This window comes from Mobula birostris, chromosome 14 (genome assembly GCF_030028105.1).
Source record: "Mobula birostris isolate sMobBir1 chromosome 14, sMobBir1.hap1, whole genome shotgun sequence".
Classification (NCBI taxonomy): domain Eukaryota; kingdom Metazoa; phylum Chordata; class Chondrichthyes; order Myliobatiformes; family Myliobatidae; genus Mobula; species Mobula birostris.
This window is the reverse complement of record NC_092383.1, coordinates 28,994,439-29,011,608: the sequence shown is the minus strand read 5'-3', so window position 1 is coordinate 29,011,608 and position 17,170 is coordinate 28,994,439. Positions and strand designations below refer to the sequence as shown.

At 41.9% G+C, this 17,170-nt stretch overlaps 1 protein-coding gene across 12 annotated transcripts in view; it reads left to right on the top strand.

The window, feature by feature from the left end:
* The window catches only part of LOC140209797 (multiple C2 and transmembrane domain-containing protein 2-like), a 485,848-nt gene that overhangs the window by 380,874 nt on the left and 87,804 nt on the right, over positions 1-17,170 (top strand). For 11 of the 12 annotated variants that reach the window (XM_072278281.1, XM_072278276.1, XM_072278273.1 and 8 more), the window contains one exon: positions 10,560-10,679. In XM_072278281.1, the coding sequence (XP_072134382.1) occupies positions 10,560-10,679 (120 nt within the window). Of the gene's footprint in view, positions 1-10,559; positions 10,680-17,170 lie in introns of those variants that run through there. The other variant, XR_011889071.1, reaches the window with a different exon arrangement.

Genomic DNA, 17,170 nt, shown 5'->3' with positions numbered 1-17,170 from the left:
TAAAGCAAACAAACACTCAAAGTTGCTGCGCAGGTTGACTGTGTGGTTAAGAAGGCATACAACGCATTGGCCTTCATCAACTGTGGGATTGAGTTTAAGAGCCAAGAGGTAATGTTACAGCTTTATGAGACCCTGCTCAGACCCCACTTGGAGTACTGTGCTCAGTTCTGGTCACCTCACTACAGGAAGGATGTGGAAACTATAGAAAGGGTGCAGAGGAGATTTACAAGGATGTTGCCTGGATTGGGGAGCATGCCCTATGAGATTAGGTTGAGTGAACTTGGCCTTTTCTCCTTGGAGCGACGGAGGATGAGAGGTGAACTGATAGAGGTGTATAAGATGATGAGAGGCATTGATCGTGAGGCTTTTCCCCAGGGCTAAAATGGCTAACATGCGGCAGCACAGTTATAAGGTGCTTGGAAGTAGGTACAGAGGAGATGTCAGGGGCAAGTTTTTTATGCAGAGAGTGGAGAGTGCGTGGAACAGGCTGCCAGCGGCGGCAGTGGAGACGGATACGATAGGGCCTCTTAGAAAAATAGAGGGCTATAGGTAACCCCAGGTAATTTCTAAAATAAGTACATGTTCGGCCCGGCATCGTGGGCCGAAGGGCCTGTATTGTGCTGTAGGTTTTCTATGTTTCTATAACCCGTCATTCTCAGAGTGATGAACTGGAAGCTTTTGAGAGATGGGCATAGAGCTAATGGATCTGCTGCTTATTCCTAATGTTTTCTTGTTTTGTTACTGATTTCTTTTCAGATATTAATTTGTTCATGGCCTTCGTATTCATATTTCACCTGAAACAGAAATGGATCATTCAGCCCATTGAGACTGTGTGGGCTCTCAGAGCAGTCCGTTTAATCCTATTTCCCCCAGTTATTTTCATGTTATAAATTCTTCCCCACATTTCCATCAATTCACCCAGGATTCATCTGTCACCCAGCTGCACAAAGGGCAATTTTCAGTGGCCCCCATCACCCAGGACTTGCCCTGTCCATCAGGAACGAGGTACTGGAGCCTGAGGGTACACACTCAATTAATTCAGGATTAGCCTTTTCCCTCTGCTGTCAGATTTCTGAACGGACATTGAACCCATGAACACTACCTCACTGCTTTTCTTGCACTACTTATTTAATTGAACTTCATGCTTACAGTATTTCAGAGAATTTATTATTACGTATTTTGAGGTACAGTACTGTTACTGCATAACAACAAACTTCACGACATATGCCTGCTTCTGGCCGATTAACCCAACAACCCATTTGTCTTTGGAGCACTTGGGGAAATTCACAGGGCCATGGGGGAAATGTAGAAGGCACCCGAAGCCAGATCTGAGCTTGGGCTCTGGAATTGTGAGACAACAGAGCTAACAACCCTTCAATGGTGACAGGGTAACTAGTTAGCTACTTGTCAAATAATGTTAATAAGAACCGGAAGGGCCACATTTTCACCTAGAAAGTGGTCCGTGTATGGAATAAGCTGCTGGAGGAAGTGGATTTAGCATGTACAGTACAAGATTTAAAAGGACTCTGAACAGCTACAACGAAGCAAGTGTTTTCTTCCTGGGGTCCATTTACCCCTTCGTTAATGGTAAGGGACCATGCCATAAAAAAAGATTGAGAACCCCTGGTTTAGAGGGATTTGGGCCACCCACAGGCAAATGGGACTAGTTTTAAGTGGGTATCATTTGGACCAAAGGGCCTATTTTCATACTGCTTGGCTCTACAACCTTCATAATTTTGAACACAACAATGAAATCTCACCTTCATCATCTGTGTTCAGTGGAGAATGATCCCAAAGATTAAGCTCCTTTATATTCATGTCGTCATTCTGGTGAAACCTCCTCTACACCCACCCTCCAGACCTGTACTCTTTGTAGAATGTATTGAACAGAACTAGATACAATGCCGAAGCTAAGAACTTAATTTAATTTTTCTGTACTGTACTAAATGAAGTTAAAGATTATGGCCATGTTTTGAAAGGTTATCAAGTTGTCCTTCAAAGTTTTGTGACTGTGAATTGCCCTTTATTCTTCCATTCATGTAAACTTTCTGCATTTTATTAATGCTAGCTCACTTCATATCTCTTATTCAAATTAACATCAATTCATGCAGAGTTGTATAAAGCGACAAAAGCCATTTTTCTGCCTATTTAGACCCCACTTATAAAAGTATAACAGCCAGTTATCAAGCAAAAAATATGTTCAATCATACATTGATCAAAGTCCAAAGTAAATGTATTATCACCATATACAACCCTGAGATTCGTTTTCCCGTGGCCATACTCAGCAAATCTATGGAACAGTAACTAACAGGATCAGTGAACGATCAAGTAGAGCATAGAAGACAACAAACTGTGCAAATGCAAATATAAATTAATATTAATAAGTAACAGCAACATGAGAAAACAAGACAAAGATCATCCTTAAAGTAGGATAATTGATTGTGGGATCATCTCAATGGATGGACAAGTGAGTGTAGTTAACCCTTTTTGTTCAAGAGCTTGATGGTTGAGGGGTAGTAACTGTTCTTGAACCTGGCGGTGTGACTCTTGCACCTTCTACCTGATGGCAGCAGTGAGCAAAGAGCATGGACTGGGTGGTGGGAATATCCTGTGTTTTATTAACAGCCAGTGTTTAACATTGTAACAGGCTTAATTCTGAATGATCTAATATGACATTGCTCATATTTTGTTAACTGAACAGTTCAGCTTCACTTTGTTATTACAGGTCCATATCTAAATCTAAAGGATCAGATTGAATCATTTCATTTACTTATACCTGTATATTTCAGCTTTAGGACACAGTTAAATCAACTTTATTTGTAATTTATTCAGGTGACAGTGCCATAGCAAAACCAACATTTATCTTAAAAATGACCTGGCAAAAATTACTTTGAAAGTCGCCAGATAATGAGATAAACTTTGAATGCACTCTCTGGCCTGTGTATAGCTCTGGGCTATCAGGAACCCATCCTCTTGTCTGTTGACATTTCTCATGACCTGACCTGTTTTTCACTGGATAACACCAGAGTTCTGCCTCCAGCTCTCTGTTCTTCAATTGACATCTTTGACTGTGCACTTGTTTTATTCCAAAGCTGACAGCTGCATCTTTGGATGTTTTGTTTCTGATAGACTCTCATTTTCTTTTGGGTTTCTGAACTGAATTTATTTCTTTCCTCTAATTTGTTGTTCTTAGATACATTCCTTCCTCAGGTTAAGAACACCTGACTTACATACAGCTTGTACATGTAAATGGCCGTTTGGATGACCACTGTGATGAATTGATCTGAAGTGTGGGAACTCAGTACGTGGTGGTATTTCCAACTTGCAAACTGTCCTGGTTCTGAATCAGTTCACAGTAATGGAACTCTGCTGAAACCTGTATGGATTATCTCCTTAAGGAAATGGAAGTAACTTTTTTTTTGTTTTCTGCTTTACATATCATTTGCTTATCTTGCAGAATACAATGCAGAATACTTGATTGACAATTTAGATATCCTGAACCAGTGGGAGTAATTTTAATATCAGGTCCCCTCCTCCTTCACTTTCTCCTCTAGTTCACTCTCCTCTCCGATAAGATTCCCTCTTCTCCAGTCCTTGACATTTCCCACCCACCTGGCTTCACCTATTACCTTCCAGCTAGCCTCTTTTCCCTCCCCCTCACCTTTTATTCTGGCATCTTCCCCATTCCTTCTCAGTCCTGAAGGAGGATCTTGGCCCAAAACATTGATTGTTTATTCATTTCCATGGATGCTGCCTGACGTACTGAGTTCCTTCAGTATTTTTTGTGTGTTGCTTTAGATTTCCAGCACCTGCAGACTTTCTCACCCAGTTTTAACCCACTGAAACCAGCAGGTAGGATGTATACCTGCAATTTATTCGCTTCAGTGGGTTCCTTTTCTCCCTCCCATTATCCCTTCTGCAACCTCCATTGCCCCTGCAGCTTGGATAAAAGTTTGCCCCTTCCATCATTTACATGCAATCAACAGTGTTACACAGGAAATACAGCAACCACTTTGCACGTAGCAAGCTCCCACGAGCAGCAAAATGATAATGTCTATATACTTCTCTTTATGTAGTGACTGTAGCAAATGTCTACAGATGTACTGTGGAGAGCATTCTAACTAGTTACATCACTGCCTGGTATGGAGGGACCACTTCTTTTCTCCTGCTGTCTATATATTTCTTATTGTAATATGTAGTTTGCTTGTTATATTTCGCACTGTATTGCTGCCGCAAAACAACAAATTTCAACATATGCCAGTGATATTAAACCTGATTCTGATTCTGAAGAATAGGTATATGGGCCAAGACAACTGAGGGAATTTCCACACTCATCTTCAAGAAGATTCACGGCATCCGTCTGGGGATTTGTTTAAAAATCTCATACCTCTAGACACTGATCAACTTTCTCAATTCTGAACAAGAATATCAGCATTGATTATGTGCTGATATCTCTAGAACAGGACTTGAACCACCAATCTTCAGATTTAAAACTCCAAGTCCTGCCAACTGAAGCATATTTACGTACTTTATGATCAAGAATCTAAGAAAACTGTTCTCGAAGTAGCAGAATTAGAAACACAAGAAAATCTGCAGATGCTGGAAATCCAAAGCAACACACACAAAATGTGGGAAGAACAGGCCAGGCAGATTCTATGGAAAAGAGTAAACAGTTGACATTTTGGTCTGAGACCCTTCAGTCTGAAGTCCTGAAGAGGCGTCTTGGCCCAAAACGTCGACTATTTACTCTTTTTCATAGATAATGCCTGGCCTGCTGAGTTTCACCTGCGTTTTGTGTACATTGTCCTAGAAGTGGCACCCTGAGTAGCCAGAAAGGACCTTGGCTTAATGCTTAGCCAGTGCTGACAGACTTAGTCTAAGGCACAACATTGTGTGGTTATACTTGCCTGTATTCCGCAGGCAGATTCCTTGTTCAGGTAGATTTATGATCAAAGATGCGCTCAGAAAAGGCACAGGTGTGGGTGACACAACGATAGGTCTGATTAGGATTGAAGCTGGCTCTAATTGGAGAGGCACCTACCAGTGTCTGAGATGAGAGATGGTCACTTCATTGATCCAGCTAGGGACTTAGATATTCCTTTGATCCAATTGTTCATGCCTTGAGGATTGGGGTGAAAGTTACACCAAGATGCACTCAGACAGTCCAAAGATTAATTGCAGCAGATAAAGAAAATTCTTGCAAAACACATCGAAGTTGCTGGTGAACGCAGCAGGCCAGGCAGCATCTCTAGGAAGAGGTACAGTCGACATTTCATGCCGAGACCCATCATCAGTAATAACTGAAAGAAGAGCGAGTAAGAGATTTGAAAGTAGGAAGGGGAGGGGGAGATCCGAAATGATAGGAGAAGACATGAGGGGGAGGGATGGAACCAAGAGCTGGACAGTTGATTGGCAGAAGGGATACGAGAGGATCATGGGACAGGAGGCCTAGGGAGAAAGAAAAAGAGAAGGGGGTGAAAAACTCAGAGGATGGGCAAGGGGTATAGTGAGAAGGACAGAGGGAGAAAAAGGAGAGAGAGAGAGAGAAAGAATGTGTATATAAAAATAAATAACAGATGGGGTACGAGGGAGAGGTGGGGCATTGGCGGAAGTTTGAGAAGTCAATGTTCATGCCATCAGGTTGGAGGCTACCCAGACAGAATATAAGGTGTTGTTCCTCCAACCTGACTGTGGCTTCATCTTTACAGTAGAGGAGGCCGTGGAAAGAAAATTCTTGCAAGGTTTTGTGCAAAAAGAAAAGAAATGGAGTGAATTAGTGGGCTCATCAGGGATATGCTACTGATAAGCTGTTGTTGCCTCCTATGCTATATGCATGCATTTGTAGCAAGTAGAACTCGTGTCAATTATTTCTGCCTTAGTCCATAAAATGCATTGTGTAGTTACCCAATTAAGGCTCCTCTCTCCTGTGCCTGTTGTATTTAGTAAAATCTCTCCAAGAATGTCCTTTTGCTCCAATTTGGTTAGTTTATCAGACTGTATAATGGTGTTCTCACTAAGTTAGAAAGGATTTGCATTTTATTTGACCTGGACTGGTTTTGTTCAATTATTCCCCTGATACAAAGTTATTGGATCTTTACACTTTATTTTAAGGCAATTTTTTCTGCATGAGCTTACATGATGATAGTTACATTTAATAAGTGTTTTTATTGCTGAGTCTTTAGCCATAATATATGGATCATTTGCTGCTCTAAACAAGGTATTAGTTACATCTTTCCTATGTTGCAAGTGTGTACTTGAATAGCTTCATAAAATAATTACCTGATATGTGTTCTGAGGCAGTGTTGCATAAAAATATCCTGAGAAAGGACATGCATCACAAATGGGGAAAAAGTAAGTTTCCACATGTATTTTAAGCTGGTAAATATTTAATATTTATCAAAAATAAAACATGAAACCTCATTTCAAAGGTTCATTTAATGTTAGAGAAACTACAGTATACAATGCCAAATTCATACTCTTCACAGACATGCACAAAATAAGAAACCCCATACAATGAATGATAGCCCTGAAGTCCCCTCCCTCCTCCCTTAGATTTCTTGTCTGATTTCTTGTCTTGATGGAGAGTAGACCATCTAAAAAAAAATGTAAATAGCATTAATTTGAATAAGAACTTTGTGTTGCATTATCAAAAGGTCTGAATAATATGTCTGGCCAAGGAATTTGCCAAAAGCATAATGGAGCTTAATATGTATTCAAAAACCTTGAGATGTTATCAATGCCAAGCTACTTGTATATATATATTCATTTAGGACCTCCCAAGCACTTCACAGCAATGACGTTCTTTTGAGGTACAGTAATATGAAACCTAATTTGCAGAATAGCAGCAATGTGTTAATGACTGGATGATCCGTTTAAGTTATGCTGGTAGGGGAGTAACTATTGGCTCAGTTACTAGGGAGAACTCTCCCGTACTTTACATAGTCTAAGTGATCTTTACCCACCTGACAGAGAGAACGAGGGGCTCATTTTAATGGCTCATTTGAAAGGCAATGTGCAGCCTGTTTTACTGCCAATTGGGAAATCTCAACACTATTTATATGCTACTTGAATTTTTTTCTTTGAAGGTGAACAGCTGGAGCTATAGTAAAAGAGAACATGCAGGAAATGCTCAGTAGGCCAGGCAGCCACAATGTAGCACGAAACAAAGTCAACATTTTAGGTTCACAGCCTTTCATCAGATCTCTCTCCACATTTGTAACTTCTCCTGCCGAGCACTTCTGGCATTTCAGATTTCCTTCTTATCATTTCCATATTTTGTTTTGGTATTGGAATTACTGGTTTTCAGCCTCCATTAGTGCAAATAATCCAGTCAACAGAGCAAATATTTCACATCAATGACTGATTAGCTTTTGCGATTTTCTTGCCATTTTCTGTGCACTGGGCTACGCCTCTGGGCCATAGATTTAATGGGAAAAGACCATGGAATGCCACAATGCTGGGCTCTGAAATTATGTCATGTTTGATAGGTTCTACACACAAATTGCTGGAGGAATTCAGCGGGTCCTGAATCATCAGTGGAGTGGAATAAACAGTTGACATTTTGGGTTGAGACAGGACTGATGAGGTGTCTCAGTACAAAATGCTGTTTATTTCTCTCCATAGATGTTGTCTGACCTGATGAGTTCCTTCAGCATTTTATGTATGTTGCTCATGATTTCCAGCATCTGTAGAATATTTTCTGTCTATTTTTGCTCTGTTAGTGTTTAAAGCCTTTTTCTGACATGAGAGAGAATTTCTATCCCTTGTTTAATGTCTTGAAAGATTTGCAACAGTTAAAAGGACCATGCTGACTATTGTCCTTACTTAAGGAAGGATATACTGGCTCCTGAGAAGGGTAAGCGGGTGGATTTTAGAGATGATGAGGTTAACCTGGGAGTAAAGTTTGAGTCGACTAGGACCGTACTCACTGGAATTCAGAAGAATGAAAAGTTATAGAAACATATAAAATTATGAAAATGAAAGATGATAGAGGCAGGGAAGTTGTTTCTACTGCTAAGTGAGATTAGAACTAGGGGACATTGCCTGAAGATATGAGGAGTAGATTTAGGACAGAGTTGAGGAGGAATTGCCTTTCCTAGAGAGTAGTGAATCTGAGGAATTTTCTGCTGAGGAAATCAGTAGAGGCAATCTCATTATTTATGATTATGAAGACACGTAGTCCTCTTTTATTGTCATTTAGTAATGCATGCATTAAGAAATGATACATTATTTCCTCCGGTGTGATATCACAAAACACAGGACAAACCAAGACTGAAAAAATTGACAAAACCACATAATTATAACATATAGTTACAAACAGTGTAACAATACCATAACTTGATGAAGAAGTCCGTGAGCACAGTAAAGTTCAAAGTTTCTCAAATGTCCCACATCTCACGCAGACGTTAGAAGGAAGAAAAACTCTCCTTGCCATGCCGACCACAATCTGACTCTGAGTCATCCGAAAACTTAAAGCTCTGACCAGCTCTCCGACACTGAGTACTGAGCGCCATCTCTGTCCAAACGATTCGACCTCCTTCTCGGTCGCCAAAAGCAGGCAAGGCCGGGGATTTTGAGGCCTACCCTCCGAAAGATTCATGACCACACAGTAACGACAGTAGCGAATGGGCGTCTCAGAAATTTCTGCAGATGTTCCTCTGTGCTTTCACGTCCATTCTCCATCAAATCAGAATTGTCCACAGCCCCTATTTAGCGGATAAGATATCAGTTTCACCGGAGAGCTGCGCACACGCAGGCGTGCTGCCATCTTCTCCTCCCGCTACCTTAAATATCTTAAGACACAGTTAGATAGATTTTTGAATAGTAGGTGAACTAAGGGTTATGGGGAAAAAGGCAGGTTGGCGGAGCTGAGTTCAAGTGCAAATTTCAAAAAGAAAGTCAAAAGGGCCAGGATTGAATCAAGATCACTGGAGCTAAAAGGCAGTAGGTCTACCATCTATGTCACTGTGGTATCCAAAAGCATCATCACCAGAAGGATTGTGGGTTCACCTATGAATTCTCAAGAGTAGTTGGGGACAGACAACAATTGCTTCATGCTGTGTTACCTCGCAGTAACAAAGAATAAAAATGCTCCCATCACGACACAAATATTAATGACCAAATAATCTAGTTTAATGGTGTTGACTGAGGGATAATCACCAGAATATTGAGGGATGACATTTTGAGTACTTTTTCAGAAAGTGCTGTGAGATGACACTTGCGACAGTCCAGCGTTCACTCAGGTCTGAAAGAGGATTTCCGTACCTTGTTTAACATTGTGAAAGATTTACAACAATTAAAAGGACCATGCTGACTATTGTCCTTACTTAAGAAAATATATACTGGCTCTTAGGACAGTGCAGAGGAGGGTCGGTGGGTGAATTCCAGAGATGATGAGGTTAGCCTGTGAGTAAAGTTCGAGTCGACTGGGACTGTACTCACGGGACTTCAGAAGAATGAAAAGTTATTGTATAGAAACACATAAAATTATGAAAAAGGAAGATAAGACAGAGGCAGGGAAGTTGTTTCTACTGCTCGGTGAGACTAGAACTAGAAGACATTGCCTGTCAAATCTCTAGAGTTGACCCTAAAGACTAATGGTGCTGCCATGATAGTTCAGCTGCTGTTCTCACCATGCGGCACTTCCTCACAATGTTTAAGGAGATCATTTCGCTCATTTTGTTATCTTGGGACCAAGAGGTATTATTTGAATAGAAGCAATTTGTTCCTCAAAAATGATATCATAAAGTAGCACTAATATAGTGCATTTAATTATGTTATATTTCTGCACGATGCATCAATGCAATCCAAGAAGGCTTGAAACAAGCCTCATAACAACTCAATCAATTAGGTCATTTAAGGAGATGAGAAAGGTGGAAGCCAAGGCTCTGGACCAGGGAAGCTAGGACCTCAATCACAAGTGGTAAGGTGAAGGAACAAAAGATACCAAGTGTTACCTTGAGGATGATTTAGCCTTCATTACCCTCTTGAAGATTAACTTATAACCTTATACTGGCCTTTTGGGTATTTGAATGGATCATCTGCTTACTTTCTTCCTCAAAGCACATGGTGTATAATGTACTGTAACCACTCAATGAAAGACAGTCACTGCCCAGCAATAGAAACACCTAGGGCTTACCGGGTATCCAGGAACATCCACCACCAGAAAACTAAAGACATCGTCGCTGCTTTCAAACAGTCACTCCTTGCTTGTTGTTATTTCTGTGTCACACCAGTTTTCTGGACTCTCCACCACAGGGTGGTGGGAGATCATTCCAGAGTACGTGGCAAACAAGACTGCTTCTGTGTGAAGTGATTCCTTACAATACAGACAGGTTATTAGCACTCCCATCTCACGGTATGGCTGATGTCTTGAAGTGATCTTTCAAGAGCTAATAGCTTCAGTGTTCACTCTGTATTGTCTTTTTAAACCTTTTTGTGTGTTTAACAGTTGAAAAAGAAAATCTGTCCTCCCCCTTCCAAGATATCCCGGATTTTTAAAATGTTCTTTAGATTTTCTCTCAGGCATTACTGACAGTTCTCGCTCTTTTTTTTTTCAGCTGTATTTGGTGATTGTCTGGACGTTTGAGATCTACATGCTCCCACTTGCACTCTTGATGATTTTTGCCTGGAACTACATTCAGATCGCCAGAGGGAAGGTTGTCAGCCAGCAGTACATGGTGAGTTGTTAAGAAACCTCTCTCACTCCGGTGGAGGGAGAATATCTTTTCTAAAATAATCACAAAGCAAGTGGCATCTCCCCTAAAAGAAGAGTACAACTAATAAAGAATGGAATACTATCTTAATATTATTATGGTGTCAATTTGAAATGGGAAAAGCATAATGTTACTGCTTTCACCTGGACTTGACCCCTTGTTAGCAGACCTTTTGAAATATATTGCGGATGACTGTTCTGAACTCCTGCAGAGTACAGATGACCTGGTTGTAGATTGATGAACCCAGATGATGACATACATGGATAAAGATGGCTCTTTATTCTTGTACTGGAGGTCTGCTGGTCTTTACTGCAGATTCCTTTAGAGACTGGAGAAAATCATTGGATAATTAGGTCTTCTGATTTACAGCTGTGTGAGTACTTATGCAGTGTGCATTATATATTTTCTCTTCTCTCTTTTCTTCCTGCCAAGATGTTAACTGGTTTGCCGACTGCACCCACCCAGTGTGAACATTTTGTTGTGCCACTTCCTTATAAGATGTTGTTTTGACCATAACCAAGGAATCTAATCGAGATGAAGGGACTCAACTTCAAAGTGTCATCTGCCCATTCCATGTACAGATGTTCCCTGATCTGCTGTGGTCCTCATGCAGCTAGCTTTTCTTGTGCTCCAGGTCCCAGCATCCGCAGTGTCTGATGGTTTCATTCTACTGGCCAACCAGTCTCGGTTTCAGTGAACTGGGTTTCCCTCACCTCCCTCCTTATATGAGGATGACATTTAGTGGATTGGGCATCTACTGAATAGATAACTCTTCTCCATGTGACCAAATTCCAGCATTTGCACTCTCTTGTGTCACTAAGCAATCCTTGCCTCCTGGAGTGACGTGTGACTGTGAACAAACTGACTTCAAGCACCCCTGCTCATAAGTATATAGGAGAGGTAACTTACAAAGGCTAGAATGTCACTTATACTTATACTTTATTGTCACCAAACAATTGATACTAGAACGCACATCATCACAGCGATATTTGATTCTGCGCTTCGCGCTCCCTGGAGTACAAATCGATCATAAATATTAAAAAATTTAAATTATAAATCATAAATGGAAAATAGAAAAGGGAAAGTAAGGTAGTGCAAAAAAACCGAGAGGCAGGTCCGGATATTTGGAGGGTACGGCTGATGATGATTCTATTCTGGTGCTGTGACCTGTCTGAGCTGGGGCAGAAACCCTGATTTTTCTTTTGTAAAACGTTGAGTATCTGCAAGACTGCATGGATCAGTGGTGAGAGACGTGATAAACACGTGAGAAAATAGCTGAGGAAGTCCTCCTACCACAAGTTTAATCTAAAGCAAATTCCCTGAACAAATCAAATTCTGAGAAGATTCACTTGTTGGTTTTTAGGGGGTCTTAACATGACATTGGGGAGTGGGGAAGAGGTGTAAACGGGCCAAAGGTCCTGTCTTTGTGATGTATGACTTTAAGAGCCATTCATAATACATAAGGCAGTAATTTTCCATATTGAAGTCTTTGACATGTTATACGTCAGAAATCAAAATGGCTGGGCAAATTAGGGGAAAGTTCAATCATTTTTAACTGCCATGAGTCACCATTTAATTATGTTGGTGAATTAAGAGAAAAATACTGTAAAGTTACTTGATTCTTTCCTTGAAAATCTTTCTCTCGACAGTATTTTGTATTAGTAACACATGGCTTCAGTGATCTCACTGACCACCATTCTTCAGCCATGGTTCTCAGTGAGCATAAAATAGAAGCCCAGGCATTGAGAACAAAGCATTGCCCTGTGAATATATAACATATTGTGTGGTAGTAGGACCCATCACTGCTCCCGGCTGTTAATGCCCTCTTTACCACAGGATGGGCATTTTTGTTTGGAAGGGCTAATGCCGCTGGGATACTGGCATTCTTCGAGGAAAGGAGAGTTAAAATATATTTGTGTGTTTAGTTTATATTTAGGCTCATATTGGGGTGGTTTTACCTCTTAGTGCCCAGTGTGTAGTCCTTGTGATAAAAATTAGCTTTACCTCTCGTGCAGTAATACTCTATCTATTACCTCCTCCTGGATCCCCTCCTCCTTCCCTGTTTCCCATTGTCTACTCTCCTCTCCTATCAAATTCTTTCCTCTTTCACTCTTTATCTTTCCCACCCTCCTGGCTTCACCTCCCCACCCCCCACCTTTTTATTCTGGCACCTTCCCCCTTCCTTTCCAGTCCAGAAGGTTTTGGCCCAAAGCATCAACTGTTTATTCATTTCCATAGATGTAGCCTGATGTGCTGAGTTCCTCCAGCATTTTGTGTGTGTAACTCTGATAATCTGCTGTCCAACTATTCAGAACTCAATGATTTGACATTTGGCTCATCAGGTTAATGAGTCTCTGTTCTCCCCAGACTTACCAGGCCCCACACTTGCCCAAGACTCACTGGTCTCCATATTCCTTTGTATCCCACCAATCCCTGCATTCCCTCTAGACCAGGGGTTTCCAACTTCGGATGCCAACTCAGATTAATATTGATTTATATATCAACTCTGTCCTTGAGCACATCAACAAGTGTGTAGGTAGATTGACATCACAAAAACAAATAAAAGCTTTCCCCAATCAGAAACCATGGATGAACAGAGAAGTTCGCCTCCTGCTCAAAGCCAGAGATTCAGCCTTCAGGTCTGGAGACTGGGAGACTTACAGCTCAGCCAGGGCCAACCTGAGGAGGGGAATCTCTCAGGCTAAACACATATGCAAACAGAGAATCGAGGAGCATTTCAACTCTTCGGACCCCCAGCGCATGTGGCATGGCATACAGGTCATTACAAACTTCAAACCACATAGTACTGTGCCCCCTTCCAGCTCTGCTTCCCTCCCTGATGAGCTCAATTACTTCTACGCTCGCTTTGACCGAGAGAACAAGGAGGTCACCCTCAAAGCCGATCTCCCACCTGGTGAACTGCCTCTCTCACTTTCCACCTCCGATATTTGCGCCACCCTGAGCAGGGTGAATGTACGGAAGGCACCTGGTCCAGATGGAACACCTGGCCCTGTGCTCAGAGTCTGTGCAGGGCAGTTGGCCGGGGTCTTCACGGACATTTTCAATCTGTCCCTGGCCCAGGCAGATGTCCCCACAAGCTTCAAGATCACCACTATTGTGCCAGTGCCGAAGCATTCCACTGCCACGGGCCTGAATGACCTCCACCCAGTTGCACTCAGCCCCATCATTGCAAAGTGCTTTGAGAGACTGGTTCTATCACATCTGAAATCCTGTCCCCCATCAATTTGCCTGTCGCACCAACAGGTCAACAGAGGATGCCACCTCCATGGCACTTCACTCTGCCCTGACCCACCTGGACAGCCCCAACTCTTACGTCAGAGTGCTGTTCGTTGACTTTAGTTCAGCATTCAATACTGTGATCCCCTCCAAGCTGATCGCCAAACTTCGCCAGCTTGGTATCAGCTCATCCCTCTACAACTGGACCTTGGACTTTCTGACTAACAGACCCCAATAAATTAAGTTAGACAACCTCTCCTCCTCCACTCTCACCCTGAACACTGGCGTGCCTCAAAGCTGTGTGCTGAGCCCTCTTCTGTACTCCCTTTTCACCTATGACTGCATTCCTGTACATGGTTCTAACTCCATAATCAAGTTCACAGACGACACCACGGTGGTTGGCCTGATCAGAGGGAATGACGAGACGGCCTACAGGGACGAGGTCCAGCACCTGGCCACGTGGTGTGCCAACAACAACCTGGCCCTGAACAACACCCAGAGTATCAAGGAGATCATTGTGGACTTCAGACATGCTAGGAGCCACACTCACATCCCCATCTACATCAACGGAGCTGTAGTGGAGTGTGTATCAAGCTTCAAATTCCTTGGTGTCCACATTTCCGAGGATCTCACCTGGACCCTGAACTCCTCCATCCTGATCAAAAAGGCACAACACTGCCCTTATTTCCTGCGGAGCATCAAGAAAGCTCACCTCTGTCCCAGGATACTGATGGACTTTTACCGCTGTACCATTGAGAGCATATTCACCAACTGCATCTCAATGTGGTATGGCAATTGTCCCATATTGGACCGCAAAGTACTCCAGCGTGTGGTGAAAATTGCCCAGCGGATTATCGGCACCCTATTGCCCACCATTGAGAAAATCTACCATAAATGCTGCCTGGGCAGGGCAAAAAACATTATCAAGGATGCATCTCACCCTAACCATAGACTTTTTACTTTCCTCCGCTCCCGTACCAGCAGGCACAGGAAGAGCTTCTTCCCTGAGGCCGTGACCGTGCTGAACCTTACATCACAGCGCTAAGCAGTGTTGCACTCATATTGTACTGTCCCAGTACTTTTATATTTGTGTGCTGTAGCACTTACCTTTTATTCGCAGTTAATTTGTAAATAACAGTATTCTTTGCATTTCTGGTTAGATGCCAACTGTATTTCATTGGCTTTGTATCTGTACTCAGCACAACGACAATAAAGTTGAATCTAATCTAATCTAATGCAAAGATCCTTCAGTTACTAGTAAGGGTCCATTCTAAAACAGTTTGGAAAACCCTGCTCTAAACCCACCAAATCCCGGTTTCCTGCACTCCTCTAAAACGTAATAATTTCCATGGAGAATTTGTTATATTACCGCGTAACATCATAAAAAGCTCATTTGAAGTGCCCAAGGGTCTGAAAAATTGACCACTCCAAGATCCCAAATGTTCCAGATTATTAGAGTTTTACTGTAACTCTATTCAATATCTCCAAGTTATGTGCTACCCTGAAATGCATGGAGTGTATTGACCAAAATAAGGGGACTTTTGTCCTTCTGGTATGTGTATCCACTTGTGCTCTATACACTTCATCTAACCCTATTGACAAATCAATCTATTACTTTTTCCTTTGTGTTTAACTGCCTTTCCCTTGAATCAGTCCATGCAATTCAACTCAAATCTTCCCTGCAATGAAGTTAACTCTACAGATTCCTTTTTGAGAAAGAACTTTGCTTCTGAATTGCCTATCTATCAGCGTGCACCTTATATTTATGGTCTCTTGTTTTGGGCTCCCCGCAAGCAGAAACAACGTTGTTGCAGCTGCCTCATTGAACCCATTTATAATTTTAAAGACCTCAATCAGGTCAACTCTCAGCTTTTTCTTTTCTAGAGAAAAGAATACCAGCCAGTTCAGTCTCAGGAGAATGTAGTTATTTCAGGCCTTTGTGGATTTAAATCACTCATGGTTTCTTAGGCAGTGCTTACAGAGAAGTGATTGTCTTAGTGAATGTACTGATCAGTTCTCCTAAGTTCGCAACTCTTGCCTCCCATCAGCTCCATTCTTTTCCATTATGTAGCTTTTGCTTTTCCTGTTATTAGGTTTGAAGGCCTGGCAACTGCAACGTGTGCTAACACTTGCATCCTGGGGGAATTGTCATGTACCACTCAGAATTCCAATAGGATTTAGAGCTACCTCCTCTCTGTTCCCAATGGTGTTGAGAATGGGGCCAGGAATCCAGGAGTGTGGTGGCATGAGTTGCCATTCCAGCAATCCACTCCCATTATTTGGTGATTAAACGTTTGGATTCTAAATCTTAAATTCCTAATCCAGACTGGCATTCACTGTGATCCATGGTCAATGTAACAGACCTCAGTGACCGAGAGAGCAAAGACTCTGTTATTGAATTGACTAATATGAGGGATTCCTTAAATGATTTAAGAGCCGCATTCGAGTTCATTAGCTAAAGAGCAAATCGTCTGCAGTTACATCTGATCATTCCCAAGCAGAAACGAAATGAAAGGTTTGGAAATCATTTGCCTGATGGGAACAGGAATTAGACTCGTCGTAGACCTGTTGAACTATCAGACCAAGCTGGGCAGTGGTATTACAGACTTGAAAGGTCTCTAACATATAAATATGAGGGTTTCTTTTAGTAATGAAGTATGTGTCTAGTTGGGAAGTGGCAGTTACAAAGATGGTAGAAGGTTCCGGTGGTTCTGAGGGACGGGCTGAATGCTTTGGTAGCTCAAAACTCGAAAGGACATCAGACTTTTCACAAGCAAAATTGTCTATGTGGTTCCTCCTGAGAGTTGCCGGAGTTCACCTTGTGCCTTCTCAGTGAGTCTTGATATAGAATCTCAGACTGAAACATCAGCCATCCATTTGCTGTCACAGATGCCTCTTGACTAGCTGGGTTCTTACAGATTCCGACTTTTCTAGTCTCATCTGCCCAACCAGACGTCCAAGGAAATTGGCTTCCCCTGTTTCTTTCCTAGAGCAGAGAGGTTTCTTTGCTCTTGGTGGTACAAGATTATCTATGTAGTTACCACTCATCCCAATGTCATCTACTCTGTATCACCCAGAAATTGAACTTCAATGGATTGGATATCTAGTGAGCAGATGGACCTTTTTTTGTGAGAATATTATAAGGAAATATGATCAGCTATAAATATTACAAGACTGCAGGATTCCTTTTCAGATATAGGGGCAGGTTAACAGGATAT